General features: G+C 37.8%; 1 protein-coding gene across 3 annotated transcripts in view; it reads right to left on the reverse strand.

Annotated features, from left to right (window-relative positions):
• LOC138851325 (polyhomeotic-like protein 2) overlaps window positions 1–23,509 on the reverse strand; it is a 62,933-nt gene that overhangs the window by 12,498 nt on the left and 26,926 nt on the right. For all 3 annotated transcript variants that reach the window (XM_070080351.1, XM_070080350.1, XM_070080349.1), the window contains exons 7-10: window positions 20,464–20,681; window positions 19,779–20,056; window positions 18,263–19,023; window positions 9,157–9,297 (exon numbers count right to left, since the gene is read on the reverse strand). In XM_070080351.1, the coding sequence (XP_069936452.1) occupies window positions 9,157–9,297; window positions 18,263–19,023; window positions 19,779–20,056; window positions 20,464–20,681 (1,398 nt within the window). The remainder of the gene's footprint in view (window positions 1–9,156; window positions 9,298–18,262; window positions 19,024–19,778; window positions 20,057–20,463; window positions 20,682–23,509) is intronic.

The following is a 23,509-nucleotide window of genomic DNA, read 5'->3' on the forward strand; positions in this document are numbered from 1 at the left end:
AACACGGCCGTTTTTATTCCTATTAAGTTATATTATTTACACTGACACTAACTTACAGTTGAGAAGAGGAAATTTTTTATGTTTCGATTCATCATGGACCATTATCAAGTCACAAATAAGAGAAAACTTAAGAAAGCCAAAAGACAGGTAAGCTGAAGTGATACAAAACAGTCGGGGAGATGGGGAGAATAAGATATAAGGGGAGGGACAGTCAAGGACAGGTCAAATCATGTGTGTTCTGAAGACAATGTACTGAGAAAGACAAGCATCAACATAAACATCAGGAATAAGAATTCATATTAGGAATGTTGTGTACAATGGGCAACTCAACACGTCAATGTCTGTGAAGACTAGAAGAAGGAAAGTTTCAGTAAAGAACCAGCTTATGAGATGGCTATGGTCTTTAACATGATAGAAAAGAGCACTATTAGTGACAGAAAAGTGAACATTTCTCTTATGTTTTTTAAATACAGCCTATCCTCACTTAAATGAATTCATCACTAAATGAGGAGCATACTATAATGGTAGTGGGTTTGTGTCAACCATTTTTGATATTGTTTTAGTGCCACCTTTGCACCATTTATAACATTCCTGGAGTATTTTTAAATGTTTATACAGTGGTGTACTGTATACTGAAACAAAGAATAGAGGAAATCAGCTCTAATATACATTATTTGGGTATAAATACAGTGGACCCTCGCATTTCGTAAGGCTCGAAAGTTGTAATTTTCGGAAATCGTAACTTTTTTTCATCAAAACATTGACTCGCAGATAGTTGTTCATCTGGGACGCATACACATGGCCCCAAGCCGCCTCACACTCCATTCCCAGCCAGTGTGCCACTGTTTATCAGTGAGTGAGGATGATCTCACGAGTTCATACAATACATTTCATAATATTCCATTCGTTTTAGTGCTTGCAACTGCTAAATAAGTCACCATGGCTCCAAAGAAAGCTTCTAGTGCCAGCCCTTTGGTAAAGAATGTGAGAAACACATATGATTTAAGAAAAAGTTTGTAGAAAAATACGAAAGTGGTAGTGGTAGAGTGGTAGCAGTTGTGATAGTGGTAGAGGGTGGTATCAGTTATGATAGTGGTAGTGGTTGTGATAGGGGTAGAGGGTGGTAGTGATGGTGGTAGAAGGTGGTAGTGATGGTGGTAGCAGTTGTGATAGTGGTAGAGAGTGGTAGTGGTTGTGATGGTGGTAGAGGGTGCCTTCTTCAGTGATTCAACGATTCTACTAACTCCTCCAATGTTGTTGGAGTTATATAGGGCTACAGAAAACACCTCTGCCTCAGCTGCTGCTTCACCATTATGGACGGCTTATGCTCTCAGTGGCCCTTATACAACCAACAACACTAGCAGAACACCTCTTGTGACATTCATAATGACTTATTTTATTCATTCTAGAGTACAGTGGACCCTCGACCAACGATATTAATCCATTCCTGAGAGCTCATCGTTAATCGAAATTATCGTTAGTCGAGTTAATTTTCCCCATAAGAAATAATGGAAATCAAATTAATCCGTTCCTGACACCCCAAAGTAATGAAAAAAAAAATTTTTACCACATGAAATATTAATTTTAATACACACAAACTGAAGAAGATATGCACAGTTACATGACACTTACCTTTATTGAAGATCTGGTGATGATTGATGGGATGGGAGGAGGGGAGAGTGTTGATGGTGTTAGTGTTTAGAAGGGGAATCCCCTTCCATTAGGACTTGAGGTGGCAAGTCCTTTTCCGGGGTTACTTCCCTTCTTTTAATGCCACTAGGACCAGCTTGAGAGTCACTGGACCTCTGTCGCACAACATATCTGTCCATAGAGGCCTGTACCTCCCGTTCCTTTATGACATTCCTAAAGTGTTTCACAACATTGTCAGTGTACAGTTTGCCAACACGGCTTGCAGTAGCTGTGTGAGGGTGATTTTCATCAAAAAAGGTTTGCACTTTAAGCCACATTGCACACATTTCCTTAATCTTTGAAGTAGGCAACTTCTTCAATTTCTCTATCCCCTCCTCCGAAGCAGTTTCCTCAGGTGTGGCCTCTTGCTGTTGAAGATGATCTAGCAGCTCATCAGTGGTTAGTTCTTCATTGTCCTCCTCCACCAACTCTTCCACATCCTCCCCACTAACCTCCAACCCCAAGGACTTCCCCAATGCCACAATGGAGTCCTCAACTGGCATAGGATTCCCAGGGTTAGCCTCAAACCCTTCAAAATCCCTTTTGTCTACACATTCTGGCCACAGTTTTTTCCAAGCAGAGTTCAAGGTCCTCTTAGTCACTTCCTCCCAAGTCTTACCTATAATGTTTACACAATTGAGGATGCTAAAGTGATCTCTCCAAAAGTCTCTTAGAGTCAGTTGAGTTTCTGAGGTCACTACAAAGCACCTTTCAAACATAGCTTTTGTGTACAGTTTCTTGAAGTTTGCAATGACCTGCTGGTCCATGGGCTGCAGGAGAGGAGTGGTATTAGGAGGCAAAAACTTCACCTTAATGAAGCTCATTTCCGCAGAAAGTCGCTCTGCCAAGTCTGAAGGATTACCAGGAGCATTGTCTACTCTGGGAGTTTCAGAGTGGTACACCAATAAAGGCTTCTCTTTGCAATCACCACTAGCATTGGCACACATCAACAGAGTAAGCCTGTTTTTCATAGGCTTATGTCCTGGGAGTGCCTTTTCCTCCTGAGTAATGTAGGTCCTGCTTGGCATTTTCTTCCAAAACAGGCCTGTTTCGTCACAATTAAACACTTGTTCAGGTTTCAGTCCTTCACTGTCTATGTACTCCTTGAATTCCTGCACATATTTTTCAGCCGCTTTGTGGTCCGAACTGGCAGCCTCACCATGCCTTATTACACTATGTATGCCACTACGATTCTTAAATCTCTCAAACCAACCTTTGCTGGCCTTAAATTCACTCACATCACTAGTTGCTGGCATTTTTTTAATTAAATCATCATGCAACTTCCTAGCCTTTTCACATATGATCGCTTGAGAGATGCATCTCCTGCTATCTGTTTTTCATTTATCTACACCTATAACAGTCTCTCAACATCTTCTATCACTTGCGATCTCAGTTTCGAAAACATAGTTGCACCTTTGGCAAGAACAGCTTCCTTGATTGCCATTTTCTTGCCCACAATAGTAGCAATGGTTGATTGGGGTTTTGTGTACAACCTGGCCAGCTCGGAGACACGCACTCCACTTTCATACTTAGCAATGATCTCTTTCTTCATATCCATAGTAATTCTCACCCTTTTTGCTGTAGGGTTGGCACTAGAAGCTTTCTTGGGGCCCATGGTGCCTTATTTTGCAGGTGCAATCACTACAAACGCTGTGATAATATGAAATGTTCCGATTGTATGTTTGGATGGGACCGCGGTGGCTGGCTGGCTTGTAAACACTGGCACCCACGGGACAAGTGGGGCGCGCTCAGGCCACAAGTGGACGCATCTCGAACGGAACGAATAGCGTTGGTTGGGTTTTTTAGCGCTATTCGAGGCAAAATTTTTGCGTTAAAATGTATCGCTAGTCGGATTTAACGTTAGACGATGCCAACATTGGTCGAGGGTCCACTATATATTCCATGTTTCTATGTTATTAATATTGTTTATTATGTCATATTAGTTGAATTGTGATAGATAAATAAGCCATAGAGTTGATATTAGTGTCATATTCTCCAACAATAAACTTGCCTCCCCTCCCTCTGCCCCGTCTGCCATACACCAAGTCTTCAATAAAGGTAAGTGTGATGTTAAATGTTCATTTATACATTTTATTAGTGCTTTACATTTATCTGGCATTCTTTCCTGCATTTTTATTTACTTTTTATTATCACACTGGCTAATTCCCACCAAGGCAGGGTGGCCCGAAAAAGAAAAACTTTCACCATCATTCACTCCATCACTGTCTTTATTGCCAGAAGGGTGCTTTACACTACAGTTTTTAAACTGCAACATTAACACCCCTCCTTCAGAGTGCAGGCACTGTACTTCCCATCTCCAGGACTCAAGTCTGGCCTACTGGTTTCCCTGAACCCCTTCATAAATGTTACTTTGCTCACACTCCAACAGCACGTCAAGTATTAAAAACCATTTGTCTCCATTCACTCCTATCAAACACGCTCACACATGCCTACTGGAAGTCCAAGCCCCTCGCACACAAAGCGTCCTTTACCCCCTCCCTCCAACCTTTCCTAGGCCGACCCCTACCCCGCCTTCCTTCCACTACAGACTGATACACTCTTGAAGTCATTCTGTTTCGCTCCATTCTCTCTACATGTCCGAACCACCTCAACAACCCTTCCTCAGCCCTCTGGACAAGTTTTGGTAATCCCACACCTCCTCCTAACTTCCAAACTACGAATTCTCTGCATTATATTCACACCACACATTGCCCTCAGACATGACATCTCCACTGCCTCCAGCCTTCTCCTCGCTGCAACATTCATCACCCATGCTTCACACCCATATAAGAGCATTGGTAAAACTATACTCTCATACATTCCCCTCTTTGCCTCCAAGGACAAAGTTCTTTGTCTCCACAGACTCCTAAGTGCACCACTCACCCTTTTCCCCTCATCAATTCTATGATTCACCTCATCTTTCATAGACCCATCCGCTGACACGTCCACTCCCAAATATCTGAATAAATTCACCTCCTCCATACTCTCTCCCTCCAATCTGATATCCTGCATGTAAATATATATTTAAGCTAGGGAAGTGACCCCAGAAGTGACCTAGAGTCCTTATGGAGAAGGATACCCCTTCCAAACAATAACCTCTCTTCCCTCTCTCCTCCCTGTCTTCCATTCATCAACAACAGCCTTCAGTAAAGGTAACTGTCATGTTGAATGTTCATTCTTTTGTGCATGTAAATCTATCTTCAAGGTAAAAAAAAATTTTTTGTTGATACTTCTGAGTGTCTGGAACAAATTAATTGGATTTATATTGTTTCTTATGGGGAAAATGGATTCGCAAATCGTCAATTTTGATAATAGTCACCCTCTCTGGAACGGATTAATTATGAAAAATGAAGGTCCACTGTACTGGTCAGAGCCCATCATAAGTTCGAGGCATCGGTAAACAAGTACATCATTAAGTGAGGAAAGGCTGTATTTAAAAGAAAGCAGCCAATTTCACTAATGTATGGGAGGACCAGGAAACAGAGCAGACACAAAAGTACTGGTGAAAGGAAAAGTGTGAACCATATTGCTATTGAGAGTAATAGTGTGACAATAAGAAGGTAGTTCAATAACCAGAGAATGATAGTAATGTATTATTAGAGAATGGCCACTTTCACTAATGTGGGGAAGGCAAAAGTCACTGGAAGTATTGGTGAAAAAAAAAAAAGTATGAACTGAATTCTTACCAAGGGTATTTGTCTGAAAGAAGGTAGCGAGGTAGATTATCATTCAGCTTTTAAATAGATGTAACATAATTGTTAAAAGCAACAAGAAAGAAGTAGAAACTAGTCATGTGAATGGTAAGTGATGATATTAACTACATAGTGAGGCCAGAATAAAAGAATGTACATTAATAGTGAAGTAGAACAGTTTCAAAAAATTCTGTGTTATATGTATATAAGAAACAGACTCCTTGACAATAATACTAAGACTGCTACATGAAAGGGTAAGGTGCTACATGACACTTGATTCTTCCCAATGCTTATAGAGAAAGCACCTGAAGATAATATAGCCCAATAGACAATAAAAAGATGAATGAACATTACAAGTACAGCATATGAAATATCTTAATTTTTTTATTTCACGATACTCTTTCCTATATTTAAGTCATTGCAACAGGTACAGAATCTTCCCTAAATACACATAAGGGCAACCAACCAACTTCATACCTTGTCTCACATATCTAAAAGTAATGCTCAAAAAAAAAATTCATTTTATATTATGCAATTTGTTTTAGCTATCATAGCAAACCAGGTCTAGCAATAATCAATTACATTCACTAAGGAGCAAGAATGTGAGAACCAAAATATAAACTAGATACAGTATTAGTTGATTGCTCAGGGCAACAGCAGAAGCATTTCTATCTGCCTTTCCCTTATTCACAACTATCTTTGGACTGACACCTAAATAAATGGGAAAATAAATAAAAGAAAGACCTCATTTACATTACTTGAACACTATTTTTTCACTATTGCATCACTACATAAACATTGTCTTCAGATGTGAAAGTTTGGATGCAAGAGTAGCGTTTCAATCTCACAATCAGAAGACAGGATTGAGCCTCCACAAATTCCTGCATTGAATAATCCATATGTTTACCACTTTATATTAAAATAATAATGCTGCCTTCACTACATGAGCACTGCCTTTGCTACGTGACTATTACCCCTCCTTACTTGAGCACAAAAAATATGACCTATAGCAAATGTAACCTTGAATATTAATTATATTTTCACTAGATAAATATAATGCTAGAGTAATTAAAAAATTCTGTATTTTTGAAGCCGCCTCTAAATCATCAGTACACATAAGTAAAAAACATTCAGCAAGGAGACTACCCAAAGGTAATAACTGCACAATACACTCCATGATTCTTGAGTGTGTTTTTCAAATCAGAAAAAAAAATGGCTTGAATGTTACCAAAGTATCCATAATGCAAGTAAAAATAACAGTTTAGTTCAAGAACAATCACCACTGCTCAAAGACAATCACCATTGCTGCACTGGCTTCAAGGAGGAGGATTAGTAAATCCTTGTTTGCTCTGAATCCAAGAACCCACTTTTCCTTTCTTGATGTAAAGTTCTTGATGGCATCCTCTTCCAATACGATCCAATGAAAACTTGCAGAAATGTGTTGCCACTATCCTTGATCAACATATCATAATGTGGTATCAATATCAGTGTTCTAGACTAGCTGACTCCAAGAGCGGCGCATGTGTCTGATGGTCAGCAGACAAAAGATTCAGCCTGAGTGGTCCACATGGGCTTAGTGATGCACATAAATACAGTAAAATAATAACTTGCACTTGTAGCCTTGCCACTCAATGATATGTAATGAAGGTTTCCATGCCTCTTAAATCTATAAAACTATTTATAAATAGTGCCAAAACTAATAATCTCCACCCTCACCTTTCTTTTGTATTAAACTCTCAAATGCACTTATGGCCTTCTAAATAATCATTGTCCATTAAATCTGGAATTACAGTGGTACCTCGAGTTACGAACTTAATTCGTTCCAGAAGGCTGTTTGAGTGCCAATACCAAATGAATTTGTTTCCGTAAGGAATAATATAAATTAGATTAATCCGTTTCAGACCCCCAAAAATACACTTACAAAAGAACTTACAAAAATACACTTACATAACTGTTTGAGTTGGGAGCTGTTCAAAATTCGAGGTACCACTGTATCTGATTCTGATTTAACAAATGAAGTCTGTTAAATCTGAAATTAATTTACCCAGTGGATTGTAAGAATAGCTAACAATTTAAGACTTTTTCTTTCCGTTGCTTCCAAATGGTGTCCAACCACAGATTTTGCTTGTTAAATCAGGGTCCAGTAAATCCATTTACTGGAATATAAATTTTGAAAAACATTAGTTAGGTAGGGAAGCACTCTGTGTAATGGACATGACTTGCTTGTGAACCTGGCCATCAGCTAGCAGACTGAAAAAAATCAATGGAATGTTCTACCTAAATTTCTTGTTTTATTTAATTTGCTATTTATTGCTATGTATTATTACAATTTTCCCATGCAATGAATATTTTTGGCTGCACGTTTTGAATCAAACTGAAACCAAATTCTGTAACAAGAAGTCTTGTTGTAAAAGGTTTGAACATACACTGTATAAACACTATATACAGTGGTACCTTGGCTTACGAGTGCCCCAACTTCAGAGTTTTCTGAGTTACGAGCTGTCACTCGGTCGATTTTTTACTTTGAGTTCCAAGCCAAAATCTGAGTTATGAGCGGGCTTCAGATATGCCACCACTAGGAGGCACAGCTAACACCACAACATCCGCCTAGCATCCCAGCGTTTTGTGCTTTTCGTGCAGTTATTTTGACAAATTTCTTTTTTCTAACCATGGGTGCTAAGAAAGTAAGTGCAAAGGACAGTGCTGAGAAGATGATGTCCACTGAATTGAAGCATGAAATCATAGAAAAACGTGAGAAAATTGCTTTTGTTTCAGTGTTTTCCTTATGAAATTAGTGATCTAGTGCAGTTAGTCTCACAAACACTCCATTTTCTCTTATAATAAGACCTCAGAAGGGCAAGAATGGGAAGATATGGTCAGAGTGATAATTATTTTATACCTCGGAAGTGGCCGCCACCATTCGTCACATAATGACATATTATATTCATTCTAGAGTATATATCATGTTTCTATGTTATTTATATTGTTCATTATGTCATATTAGATCAACTGCGATAGATAAAGATGCCATAGAGCTGATATTAGTGTTATATTGAAGTATTTTCTCCTGCCTCCCGAGAGCCAGGAATTCCACAGGAACGGATTAATGGCATTTCAATTAATGTCAGTGAGGAAAACTGATTTGATATATGAGCAAACTGAGTTACGAGTTCAGTCGTGGAGCGAATTAAACTCGCAAGTCAAGGTACCACTGTACGTACTGTACACAGAAATAACCTATTATTCAAACTCTTAATAACATTTTTAAAGAAAACTTACAGCTCATGATTCTGGCCTTAAAACAAGGTTAAAATTCTCAACCCTAGCAAATGTACATGCTTGTTAATTTATGTAAGGGGGAGAGAGAGAGAGAGAGGGGGGGAGGGGGATCAAAACCATAAAGCATCTAATAACAATATTACCTAAAAATACCCAACAATCCATTAAAAATAAGCCTAGTAATATACAGCAGTATATTATATGATATTTAAAATTAATTTTTATAACAGAAATATAAAGGCCGATTCCTTTCCAATACTTTTTTCTATTCCATATTAAACGTACATTTAAAATTAATTTTCATAACAGTAATATAAATTTTTTCAACAGATTTTTTCTATGCCATATTAAACATAATGATAAGGCAGCAAAGAATCTGTAACATGTTCAGCATCACAAATATATACTCTGCAACTTGCTAGGTATAGTATTATACCTTGTAACTGGTATATGACAATGATACGAGACTCACATTGAGATAAGTGTTACTAATTACCTTCATGAATAACAAATCCTTCAATGACATGTGTGAGCACCTGTGGCTTAACCATGGCCTTTGGTGGGCCAGTGGTGGGTGGCAGCGGAGCAACAGGGTGTGCCGTTCCATTGACTGTTGCTTGTGGAACTCTGTCATGAACTGTAAACGAACAAAAAATTAACATTCAAACACAGTACTGTACTATAAATGTCATAAGAAAATTTGCCACAAAACATATGAAATAGAGAAATGCTCATTACAATATCCTGACAGTCTTACATACATTCCTATGAGGATGTGGAATATTTAGTCTACCCTGGCCTGAGGCTGGCTGCCCTGTTGACCACCTGGTCAAGAAGCACTACTTGTGTCTTGAACAGAGGTATTCTACTGTGACTGACAACCAATAAGTCAAATTATCAATCAAATCATTAATTAACCCTTTCAGGATTTCAGACGTACTAGGACGGTTTACGCACCAGGGTTTTTGACGTACTAGTACGCCTAAATTCTAGCGCCCTCGAATCTAGTGAGAAAGCTGGTAGGCCTACATATGAAAGAATGGGTCTATGTGGTCAGTGTGTGCAGTATAAAAAAAATCCTGCAGCACACAGTGCGTAATGAGGAAAAAAAAAACTTTGTGTTTTTGGATTAAAACAGCGACTTTGCACTGTATTTTCGTATGGTATTTATTGTTGTATTCTAGTTTTCCTGGTCTCATTTTATAGAATGGAAGACATATTACAGAAATTGAGATGATTTTGACTGGTTTTATAAAGAAAACTACCTTGAAATTGAGCTCAAAGTAGCAGAAATGTTCGATTTTTACCAAAGTTCAAAAGTAAACAAATCATGCTACGCGTCCAATACACGTCAACTGGTGAGTCTAATATTCTTTCACAAGTACACTGATATTATTTATACCATTTCTACACTAATGCAGCAGTCTGCATAACAGTAAATCTTCTATTTTTTGAGAATAAAAATTCAAAGTGGAAAGCAAAGAATGTAAGAGGGGCGTGGGGACGTGACTACTGAACAGAGGAAATGTTATTTTAGTGCCAGGAATGTCTTTCTTGTTTATTCTGGACCCTATTCGAAAATTGGCATCTTTTGAAATTTGTGTGAAAATGGCAAAATTGCTAAATTCTGACCACTTTACTGGATAGTTGAAATCGGTAAATGGGTGGTTTCTTGTACTCATTTGATAGAAAAAATGGAGTTCTAGCAAAATAGCTATGATTTTTGTCGACTAGTACACTGGAATTGGCCGAAAATAGGGCTCAAAGTGGGTAAAATTGCCGATGCGTAAACATCGTTGAGACCACTAACTTCGCGAGAGGATAATTCCGTAAGTTTCCCATCAAATTTCATACTTTTGGTGTCATTATGATCAAGAAAAGATTCTCCATCTTTTCATAAAATTTTTTTTTTTTTTTTTAAATTTGGCGACCCTGAGAACAAGTCTCGGAGAGGGCCTGGCGACCCTGAAAGGGTTAAATACAATCCAAGCATCTGCCATTCCACATTTAGCCAGTCTGTCTGTACTAGTGGCCCATGGGCCCATATAACCATCACAATCTCATTGATCTAGCATTTGTAGCAGAAAGTTGTCCAGTTTCTTCCTGAAAACTTTTATCTTCATTCCAGCAATATTTGATATGTGCTGGTAATATCCAGGCAACAAAAAAGCTTGGCTCCAGGCTGGGTTGCAGGAACAGACTCGTGAAACTGGTCACAGGTATGGTAGTCTTGGACCACAGATATCAACATTGTTCTATAAGTGTACCCATCGCTCCCTTGCTCTTCACTTGGTTATTCTCCACTTTCTCACTTATCTTTCACTCCAGTAAATTTTTATATGATTACTAGTAAGATAATATTCACAAAAATGTGCCAAACCTATATACATCATAAAGCACACAAGACTGAAGGAAGTTATTAGCAAAGGGAAGTAATTTGAATGGTGAACTTAAGAGCTAAGAAAGAAAGTTGGAGAAACAGGTAAGTGAAAGTCTGCATTGAAGGTAGGACTTTCCATATGAAAAGCAGGTAAAATGAGGCTTAACAGGCACTGAAAAGAGGAATGGAAATGAATTTTCCATACTTTTGAATAAATTAATTAAAAATGTTAGTTCATCAACAAGATCTAAGAGGTTTCACAGATAAGGGCTGTACATCCCTCCACTGTGACTTGTGTGACTGATACAGTCATATATGAACCACATCCCATACACCAAAATAATTACAAAGAGGTCGACCATGAACTAAACTGAGGTTTGATCAACAATAGCTTTGTGTTTTCTAACCTCAACTAATGACACTGCCATCAATCCTGAATGCTCCGTGACAAACTGGAAAATAGTCTGAAAAGGGCAGATCACTTGGACGTCACATAACAGTGAATTTACATAAAGCAACTCCACATGTAAGAGATATGTAAATATATCAACATCAAAATATAGTCACAAGTTTCTATTCTGACTAGGCTTTATCTAACATATTCACATATCTTCCACTTTCTGTAAAATAGCTGCACATATAAGTGCTCTCTCATTACCAAATCACAATGCTTCAATCATTTCTAGAGGTCATTATAAAGGAAAAAAAATCATGGGAAATGCCAAAAACACAATAGATATGTGGTGTGAGCTAAGGCTGCAACATATACCAGGAATGACCACATTCAAATTTCTATTCAAATATAAATCTATATTCTATTAAATTTTATACAAACAGTTCATTTCATTCCCTATTTTAAAGATTAAGGTATCCTTGTTACTAGCATGTATATGAGTTCTCACCTTAAATAATAAGCCTCATGTAGTTGATATACCTAAACTTAACCGAGAAATCAGAAAATGCATGGAAGGGCACCAAAGTTGCCACATGCTGCCATTTATTATAATTACACAACAATGCAGTTGCTACCTTCCTTAAAAATGAGAGTTTAGAATCATCCTTGCATTGTTGCTTTTTACTGGAAGGTAAATAAAACATTTCAAAGGGAAATAGAAATACAGATGTGATGCCATAAACAAAGCACACGACACTACACATACCTCCTCTGTATGAAAGCTTCAAGGCTACTGAAGTGAGAATGGGAAAGTGTGTTACCAAGCCAATAGTTGCAATTGTTTGCCATAAAAATTAATTTGGAATCATAAAATGCAAGACTTTTTAATAAAGAACATGTGTATATATATGTAAACATATATATATGTGTATATACATGAATATATTTTTGTATAATTAATAAACTGGATTAGGAAGTCAAATTTACAGTATATAACACACAAATTTAAATGATGAGCATAAGTATTTTTAATATATCAGGCAATTCCCACCAAGACATGGTGACCCAGAGAAGAAAAAAATTCACCAATGCTAATTCTTTAACTGTATTTTCAGAAGTGCACAAACATCACAATTCAAATGATTCACCAAACCTGAACATCCCTTCCCATTCCTCCAGAACAAGTCCAGTTTACCAGTTTTTCTGTATCTCTTCATAGATTTACCCTGACCACAGTCCAACAGCACATTAAATCCCCAAAACCACTTGTCTTCCCTCTGAAATACACTCGCATGCATGCTGGATGCTCAAGTCCCTACCTCTCAAGCCCTCTTCCACACCCTCCTTTCAATCTGTACTGAGGCAGCCTCTACCCCACCATTCATTCACTCCAAGAATAATTATATACCTTCTTGGTCACCCTATCTCACTCCAACTTGTCTAAGGACTGAACAATCTAAATGAACTCCCTGAGTTAGACTTTTCATTCTGTATTTAATTTCTTCACTATCTACAAAATATTCACACTATATATTTGACATAACATCTCAACTACCTCCTCCTGCCACCTTCTCCTCACTGCTACATTTAAAGATGATACCACACCCATGCAAGAGTTGAAATCACTATTCTCTGATATATTCCTATTTTTGGCACCTCCTGATAAACCTTTTTCTTTCCACAGACTCAACACTTTAATCGCCTTCTTTCCCTTGGCTATTTTATGGGTCACCTTGTTTTTCATACTCATCTGATGATGAATCCAATCTTCAATATTTAATTATATTAACTTCCTCCAAACTCCTTCCCTTCAATCTGATATTCTATCTCTCATTGCCTGAACAATTTATTACTCTCATTACCTCTTTTTCTATATTACCTTCAGTATCCCAAACTACCCCTCCATTAACCTCCACAGCCTCTTCTGAATCTTGCAAAACTACTGTCATCAGTGAAGAGCAGCTGTTACATTATCCATTTTTTTTCAGTTTCATTATTGTTAAGCCTGCTGTGACATTTTCCACTTTTACGTCATTAAAAAATTATGCCTGCACCTCTTTTAACACTAATATTTACTTCTTTTATGACTTTCTATAACATTACTAATCATGAAAAAGTAATTTCTGTGTAATGGACCTGGGGTGCCCACCTGAAATGTATCATACTCACACCAATATTCACTATTATCAACCTTTATCCAACTTATGCTTTGCTCTCTGTATTATGCCTCTTTCACCTCAGATCACTCAGTAATAATCCCTTATGAGCATCACCATCTGTGACCTGGGATGTACTCAAATCTCCAGCTACTAACCAAAACACAGCAATAGACTATAGGAAAAACCATACCCTCTCCGAGGCCCTTTACATTAAAATGAGGGCCCCCAGGGGAACCAGCTGAAATTGCCCCACCAACATTGAAGATATAGATAACATAGCCATTGATTGGAGGTGGAATTTAAGGGACTAACTGCATAAATTACATCCCAGTCACAGGGAAAAAAGTAAAGCATTATCAGACAGCTGATACAACTGTCAACCAGTAAGCTAGATAGGGGATCTCTGTACCTGGTCCAAAGCAAAGTTCACACTGTTAAACAACAGGTGGCAACGATGATGGGTTACATGGCCAGAACTGTCATTGCATACACAATGAGCACATGAACTAGGAACAACAGCCAAGCTAAAATAAGTAATCACAAAGACCATACACACACACACACACACACACACACACATACAAACACACACAGTGAAGAGACAGGGCCAAGAGCTATGATTCGACCCCTGAACCACAAATAGGTACGTACACACTTGAATGGCTCACCAATGGCAGGGCTTTGGAGATAAATCTGACCTAAGTGTAATGTGTCCCCCAGCCCAGTTGCATAGGTAGATTACCTTCAAACATGTATACTGGAAGAAGCACCCTGCTACTGTAGTACTGGAAATGTCATTGATTCAGCTACAGGGTTGAATAAATTTTTCGAGATGCTTACTAAAGTTTTTATTTTGTAGATATCTTTGGTTATCAAAAAAACCAGGCCTAAGGAAGGTGGTGTATATACCATGGTGATTATGTTAAAATACTGCACATACATAGTATTTTAGATATATAATGGTTGCATAATAAATATAGGTTTATCTGCCTTCCTATGCTGTATAATATTATGTGTAAGGTGCTTTTGTTGCATTGGTACAATACACAGCTTCTACTATTGTGAGTGGCCCTCAAACTCTCATTCTACAGTATACTTTACAATATTCATTCAGGTGCACACTGTGTAATGATGAAACCTGCTGCTTGCCTATAAACATAATACTACTTCTGTAAATAAAAAAAAAAAATTCACATGAAGGTGGAAAAAATTCCACAGTTTACATCCCCTTCGAAGCTTATATTCAAGAGGCCTGTAAATGAATGTGTATTTTTGTGGTTATGATGTAAAGAAGATGCCAGGCCTCAAGATCAGTCACAGTTGCCACAATCAGTTTTTAATGTTATGTTTATCATTAATGTAATTTATTTTCCTTTACTGACCTACATCCTTTAAGTGATTTGTTATTTTGTTAGTTAAATGGAGCTTTCTCAAGCTACAACGGCTTGACAAAGCTCCTGGGGAGTGGAAAGTTGCCATAATAAATGTCACAATAGTTGCATCTGTGTCCATTTACCTAACATTGTCAGCAATTCTACCATTATTATTATTTGTTAATTTGGTTGTTTGTATGTCAGTGGCATCCAATAGCTGGGAGTTTTAAAATCTTAATGTCATATAAACCATTAGGATGGTTAAGTATAATATAGTACATGTAAGGCTAATATTTAAGTCTCTTAGAGTAGCTATACTTTGAGTGAAGACCTGTGCCACTCTAGGTGTTGAGATATCTTAGGTCACACATGTTTACATTCATGGCAACACTGACTCGAACACATATGAAAAAGAGAACCTCACCAAGAACCTGGCATCAATATTCCTGTACAAGCCTATAGCCTGGAGAACTCTCTCCATAAATTTAAGCACCAGTCATACCTTTCAACAGGATAAAACAAAGCTTCAAAAAGAGGACACGCCAACAGACAGCCTGGAGGAGGAGACAGTGCATGATGGTGGGGAGGTCATCCCTCTGCTGGGATGCCTGGGGAAGATGAGACTCCTGGTTAGCACCAGGCTCCAACTAAAGAATAATGACATCTAAGAGAGATACAGAAGTGGTTAGCTGAAAGTAAAAAACTGACAATAGGCACCAACATCTATAAATTTGTGTTCATGGATGTTGCCAAAATAATAATATGAACACAAGAGAATAACAGAAAACTAAAAGAAGACTTAAAAGAAAATGACTGGAATAGCACAGGCAATACTTGCAAATATTAAAGTAGGTTCAAAAACCTAGAAAAAATGTGTCGAAAACACACCGTACCTTATATATGGGAAGCATTCTTGAGTATGCAGTGCTGGTGTGGAATTTTGTTTTAATAAAATACAAGAGAGAAATTTGAAACAGTAAAAAGCTGTGCATCAAGGCTGGTGCCACACTAAGAGAATGAGCTACGGAGAAAAAAAAAAAGGGTATAATTACTACGTACAAAATATTGTACTCTATGGGTGTGGAGAGGCTAGACAAAGACAGGTTCTTTACCAGGGATGCAACAATAACAAGAGAAAAATTGAAAACCCAAATCAACTGGTTATTAAAAAATATTGAACATAATGAATGATAAAGTGGAATAAACTTAATGAAACAGTAGGAGCAATTCCATATAGTGGTTCAAAGAAAGTTGATACAACTACAGATACATTCAGTCCAAAGTATCTTAACTACCATGTCTTCACATTCTCATTCAGTTTGGTTCAGTTTTTTTTCTTATTTAGGGGAGGGGGGGGGGGTTTCTTTCTTTTTGGGTCACCCTGCCTCGGTGAGAAACGGTCAACGTGTCAAAACAAAAAAAATTCTACTAATCGTCCCATTATTTTCTGTATTAACTTTCAAATATTTTTTATTTATATATCTTTCCATACCACACTACTCATATCAAATGATTCCTTTTTATATATCATATCAAATGATTCCATTTTATATAAATTAATTATCTTTTAGCACTTTATTTCTCTCTTAGCACTCTAGCATTCACTTCTCTTACAAATCAGTCTGTAAACAAATGAAACACCCAATGCGATATCACACACGTGTCTAAGACTTACCTTACTAAAATTATTTCCATTTTTTCCTGTATACAGTAATGTGCCTCACTCACCTCATAAAAAAAGGGTCAAAACTTAAAATAACTTACTACTGTTTAATACATTTATAGCACTTACCACCATCACACAGCAATCCCTCAAGTTACAAGAACTCTCGATATGATATCTTTCCAATACCAGCATCTTTCTTTAGTACCTAACATCAACATATCAGTGCCTTCTTTTTTTTTGCCAACATGAGAATCACATACAAACATATTTGTGCAAACACAAGTGTTTAAATTAAGTATGCTGCACATCAGCTGATATATTGTATTTGTGTTTTATTTATGTTTTCTTGCTTCCAAATGATAAGTTGTAATGAAAAATAGACATTTGGTTGATAAGGGTCAGGGGTCAGAACCCCTGATCTTAAACTTGCTCTCAGGGCTGGAGAATAAAAAAAAAATTATTTCTCTGGAAATGATAGAGAAGCTTTATATGATGATAATAAAACCAAAAGTACAAAATTTGATGGAAAACTTACAGAACTACACTCTCGCAAAGTTAACGGTCTCGGCGATAATTACGCATCAGTGATTTCGCTCATACAATGGAATTGGCCCTATTTTTTGCCAATTCCACTTCTCCAGTTGACCAAACTCATAGCTATTTCATTAGTATTTCTTCTATTCTAACAACCAAGTACAAGAAACCACCCATTTACCTATTTCAACTACCCAATAAAGTGATCACAAATCGGTAATTTGGCCAATTTCACACAAAATAAAAAAATTGTAAATTTAAAAATAGGGTCCAGAATAAATAATGTAGATATTCCTGGAACTAAAAAAAACATTTCTTCTGTTTATTTATTATATCCCCAGGCCTCTCTTACATTATGCCTGCACTCCATTTTTAATTTTTATTGATGCAGACTACTGCATTATTGTAACAACTGTATAAATAATTTCAGCGCATTTGTGAACATGTACTAGACTGATCAGTTGGACCTGTATTGGATGAGTGACATAATTTGTGTACTATTCTGGAATATCAGTAAAAATCTAACATTACCAATACCTTGAGCTCGATTTCAAGTTACTTTGTCCTGAAACCAATCAAAATCATCTCTATTTCTGTAATATATCTTCTATTCTATCAAATGAGACCAAGAAACCAAGAATAGAATCCTAAAAACCATATGAAAATACTGCAAGTCATTGTTTTAAACCCAAATTACGGTTCGTTTTTTTTCCCAATACACATTGCTTGCCACAAGATTTTTTTTTATATGGTGTACACTTACTGCATTGACCCATTCTCTCATATCTTGGCCCAAATGTACTGCTCACAGCTTATCTGAGTAAGTTGAGCATATCACATAGAATAACAGGACAGACCTGGGCTTCAAAGTTATAGTATGACAGAACCCACCCCAAAAGAGTTAAATACATTTCTGTGATATGAGTTTTCACACTACGAGCCAACTTGTAGGACATTAATCTCATATCTCGGGGGATTGACGTACACTTTTTCTAAATTCATTTGCACTCACCCATCCTTTCCCCTTATCTCAATCTACTCTGTTCTTCTGCAAACATATATATAAACCAAATCTGACATATATTTTTCAACCTACCCTCTCCACTCTCACTAGATGGTGCACCATTTATTGTTGGTGTTGGCAACTGGTGTATTGCAGCCTGTGTCATGTGTGTCGTGGTCCCTGAAGACTGCATTGACGTAACAGGATTAACTTTTTTGCCTGAATTGTTTTCAGTAGTCAGAGGTGTTATGGGATTTAGTTTTTTTTGAGTGGGGTTTTCCATTTTGACCTCTGTCTTGGCTTGGAGTATTGGAGGTGTTGAGGAAATTGGTGCCACTGCTGGTGCCAGAGTTGGAGGCTGCAAAGATGGTGCAACTTGAGATACTGGACATGCAACTTGTTGCTGTTGTTGTTGCTGCTGCTGCTGCTGCTGCTGCTGCTGCTGCTGCTGCTGCTGCTGCTGCTGCTGCTGCTGCTGCTGCTGTTGCTGCTGTTGCTGCTGTTGTTGTTGCTGATGGTGTTGTAGTTGTTGCTGTTGCTGCTGCTGTTGATGCTGCTGAAGTTGCTGTTGATGGTGTTGCTGTTGTGAAGTCATGGTGGAAGTGGCAGGAGCAAGGACTGGGGCAGGTGTATTTACAGAAGACTGGGTGGTCATAGTTTGTACATGAGTTGGCGCTTGCAAAGAAACACTAGATATTAGCGTAGGTGGGGAGGGAGCCGCTGACACCTGAGGAATGGTAACACTGGACTGCTGGGTTTTGGGTGTTGGCGCTCTAACCAGCTGTGGTAAACCAGGAGGTGGCTGCCCAGCTGGAGGTAAAGGTGCTGTTGGGGGGGTCATTGGTACTCCAGTTCTGTAAGTACAATACTGTATTGTAAAACTGAACAATCTGATTTCGTTAACAAAGTTTATTACTGTAATACAAAGACTCGTATAGCAGGGTAAGCTTTTATTAGACAATCTTTCTTTCAAAGGTGAGTTTGAAGCTTGAGTTTGCTCTGGTATAAGTGTCACTTTATTACTCATCAGGATTATGCCCTCTAATCAAATTTATTACTGCTACAGAATAATTTCCTACGTAAGTTAATATAATATGCTCTATTATTTAATTTTTTTTTTTTACCTCAAGAGCTGTCTCCTGCCAAGCAGGGTGACCCAAGGAAATATGCATTCACCATCATTCACTCAATCAGTGTCTTGCCGGAAATATGCATTCACCATCATTCACTCAATCAGTGTCTTGCCGGAAATATGCATTCACCATCATTCACTCAATCAGTGTCTTGCCGGAAATATGCATTCACCATCATTCACTCAATCAGTGTCTTGCCAGAAGTGTGCTGACATAACAATTCAGATTACCATCCAACTGCAACATTCCCACCCTTCCTTCATCACAAAAATTTAGGGGCTAACTTGAATTGAAAGCCTCCTTATTGTTTGGCAAAATAAATATAATTACTTAAAAGTGAGTGGGGAAAGAATAGGGAAGAAAGTCAGATGTCTGGTCAAGGTCTGGCAGCCATGGTATTCTGACTCTTATTCCCCCAAATTAAAGCATTAATAATAGCTACAAAACTTGTTCCTAGTCAAATTTTAAATACTTACTTAGCTTGAGCCATACTAGTAATAGCTTGCATAGGGGCAGCCTGAGAAATAACTTTATTAGCAGCAGAAACAGTAACAGCAGGTGAAGATGACATGGGTGCTGGCGAGACTGCCGTCTGCTGCATAACTTGAGTGCTGGCATTAGCAGCAACAACTGTAGTAGCCATGGTATTAGCATTAACCACAGTAGTGTGAGACACTTGAGTATTGGTCATCTGGGCAGCATTGCTCATAGCTGGAGATGATCGGTTGGTGCCACTCTTGCCACGTACTTTATTCTGAAGACAAGGTTATATTTTAATCGTTCATACTCTACATATTTTCTATCAATCTACTTTTAACAAAGAGAAAATATAAAAAAAAGTAATTCCAAGAAAATAACTTTACAAATACACATGTTAAATACAAAATATATCCCATTATCCCTCCTCCTTTCATCAAAACAAATCACTCTAAACAAAAAATTCATTACAAATATTTTTAAAGATCAGCCAGGCACTCTTCATTCACTGAAACATATGCTTTTTATTTTCTGCTCGTTCATTTACATTCCATAGACCACAATGACCTTTCTTCCAAGTTCAGTTATTTAATGAAGTGACTGAATTATTTATGAACTCTTCAAAGCTGATTCAATACAACTACTTTAAAATGTAAAAAAATTTACAAGATACACTTGTTTTACCTGTGCTCTGGGTGCTGTCATAGGTCCAGGGGCAAGCTGCTGTCCAGCTGTTTGAGTAGAAACTGAAGAACCTGGACGAATTTGTGCAGGATTCGAGGGCAGGATAGGCGGACGCATATTGGGTGCCTTGGGCTGGATGTTGGCAGGCATTTCCATTCCAGCTCGTTGCTTGGGGGTTTGCGTGCCATGCTGCATGGATCCCAAGGGTGGCATCATAGCTTAAACAATATAAGGTCATTTAGTACTGTAATTATGCACATCTTGAAAAATGAAGAATACACTTTTCATTACATACAGTATTGACAAACCTGAAAAAATTAAAAAATAAAATATTAATAATTTTTAATTTTTTGCTGCATTAAGAAGTGATGATGTATGCAAGGAATGAAGTGTCTTTCAACAATTATATACAAGAGTAAACAGGAGTTAAAAAACAAAGGAATAGATAGTATATGCAAAGAACAATACTGCCAAGTGAAATAATTAGCATGAGCAGCAATCCAGAGTATGTAAACTTTACTGTCACTGGGGAGTTCTTGAACACAAGTAGAAGTTTGTTACTTTGCTTTGCCATCCCAGTAGAACACTGTAAACTACTGTAAAACATATTTTATTTTAGCATCCTAGTAGGAACACTGTAAATGACTGTAAAAGATACTTTATTTTGGCTTCCTAATATGAACACCGTAAATCTGAACTGTCGTATCTGGAGGCCTTTGTAAAGACAATGATTGTGTGTGAATTATGATGAGAGTGTTTCTTTCTTTTTTGGGTCACCCTGCCTCAGTTGGAGATGGCCAATGTGTTAAAAAAAGAAAAAAGACTAAGAGATGAATCCTCTTTAATTATTTTTGAGACATCCAGTTGGAAGGACAACAACTAAAAATTGCAGAAATTGACCCAAGTGAGAAATTTTACTTAAGGTGATTTGGGAGTTAAGAGAGGATAAAGCAGATTTGAATAACCAAGAGGGTATACATGGAGAGGGTTTTGGGAATCAACGCCCTTGTGGCCCAGTCTGTGACTAGGCCTCATGGTGGATCAGGGCCTGATCAACCAGGCTGTGACAGCCCGGCTGGTCAGGTACTGACTTTAGGTGCTTGTCCAGTGCCTTCTTGAAGACAACTAGGGGTCTATTGGTAATCCCCCTTATGTATGATAGGAAGCAGTTGAACAGTCCTGGGACCCTCACACTTACTGTGTTGTCTCTTATCGTGCTAGTGGTGCCCCTGCTTTTCACTGGGGGAATGTTGCATCATCTGCCGAGTCTCTTGCTTTCATACGGGGTGATTTTCGTGTGCAAGTTTGGTACTAATCCCTCTAGGATTTTCCAAGTGTATATAATCATGTATCTCTCCTGCCTGTATTCTAGGGAGTACAGGTTGAGGAACTTCAAGCGTTCCCAATAACTGAGGTGTTTTATCGCAGTTATATATCCCGTGGAGGTTCTCTGTACATTTTCTAGGTCAGCAATTTCACCTGCCTTGGGTGTGTAAACCTAAGACAGAAGAAGGAAATGGTTGGGGTTCATCCCAGAAGGTTTGAAGGATGTTTTACATGGTAGGGGCTTGAGCATCCACCAGCAGTGTGTGTGAAGAGTGTTAGGTCACAGAGGTAGGAAGTACAATGCCTGAATTCTGAAGGAAGAGTGAAGATAATACAGTTCAGCGAGTCATTTGAATTGTAATGTCTGCACATATGGCAAGACAGTTATTGAATGAATGATAGCAAAGGTTTCCTTTTTATTTTTTTTTGTTTGAGGAGGAGGAAGGGTTAATCCTACCTTGGTGGGAGACAGTCGGTCAGGTTAAAAAAAAAAAAAATCACCTGGAAAGGAATCATGTGTATCAAGTTAGAGACTAAACATTCACTTATTAATGAACATTATCCAGAGTTGAAGATAACCTCTCTTGCACTCCCCACACCTCATGTCTGAAAACAATTTCTTTCTTAAGTCGCCACTACAGTCACACTGCTTAGCAAAAGTAATGTGCATTACATTAGATCAATAAGGTTGAAATAATTATAAGTATTCCCAGGTTATCATCCATAAATAAGGAGCACAAAGGCATTAAATAAAAACTTTGTAAAGACTCTCGAATGACTTCAAGATTGCATAAATCTGTAGCGGAGGGAAGGCGGGGCAGGGGTCAGACTAAGAAAGGTTGAGGGAGGGGCTGGATTTCCATGCATGAGTGTGTTAGATAGGAGCAAATAGAGACAAATGGATTTTATGACTTGACATGCTGTTGGAGTGTGAACATGGTAATATTTATGAAGGTATTCAGGGAAACCGGCAGGCCGGACTTGAGTCCTGGAGATAGGAAGTACACTGACTGCACTATGAAGAGGGGTGTTAATGTTGCAGTTTTATCGCACCTCTGCCAAGACAATGATGGAGTGAATGATGATGAAAGTTTTTCTTTTCTGGGCCACCCTACCTTGGTGAGAGACAGCCAATGTGTTAATAAAAAAAATGTATATGCCTTTGCAAACGTTATTTAATAATAATTTTAACATTAGGGCAATAAAGGAAGGTTAACTGAGAAAAAAAAGGAGTACAGGAAGGATACTAGAAAGTTTTCCATCACAACTACAGTGGAAGAATACTGAACTGAGATCAAGGAGGAAACAACACAAATAAGTGTTGAATTAAACAGTGTTAACTATGGAACACAAGCATGCCTCTGTCCATTTAACTACAAATAAGGTAAAGAAAAAAGTAATCACATGACTCACTGCTGCAAACATAAAATGATGAGAAACGGTGGGAAACAGCCAATGTGTTAAAAAAAAATGTATGCAAACTTTGATGCTGCACAATAGTAATTACAAAACATCACTTACATACACCTATGCAAAAGTTAATTATTATTAGAAATTTAAGAAATGCTCAATAAGGTATAGAGAAAACAGTTATAAAATATAGGCTACAAAGGGTTTTCCCCTCAGTAGAAAAGACACATTTGTACAAGAATTAAAAATTACAGTTTTAGATGCCACAAACAGATGGAAAGAAGAGAAAGTAGGTACATGAGAGGTAATG

The sequence above is a fragment of the Cherax quadricarinatus genome, unplaced genomic scaffold, assembly GCF_038502225.1.
Source record: "Cherax quadricarinatus isolate ZL_2023a unplaced genomic scaffold, ASM3850222v1 Contig337, whole genome shotgun sequence".
Lineage (NCBI taxonomy): Eukaryota > Metazoa > Arthropoda > Malacostraca > Decapoda > Parastacidae > Cherax > Cherax quadricarinatus.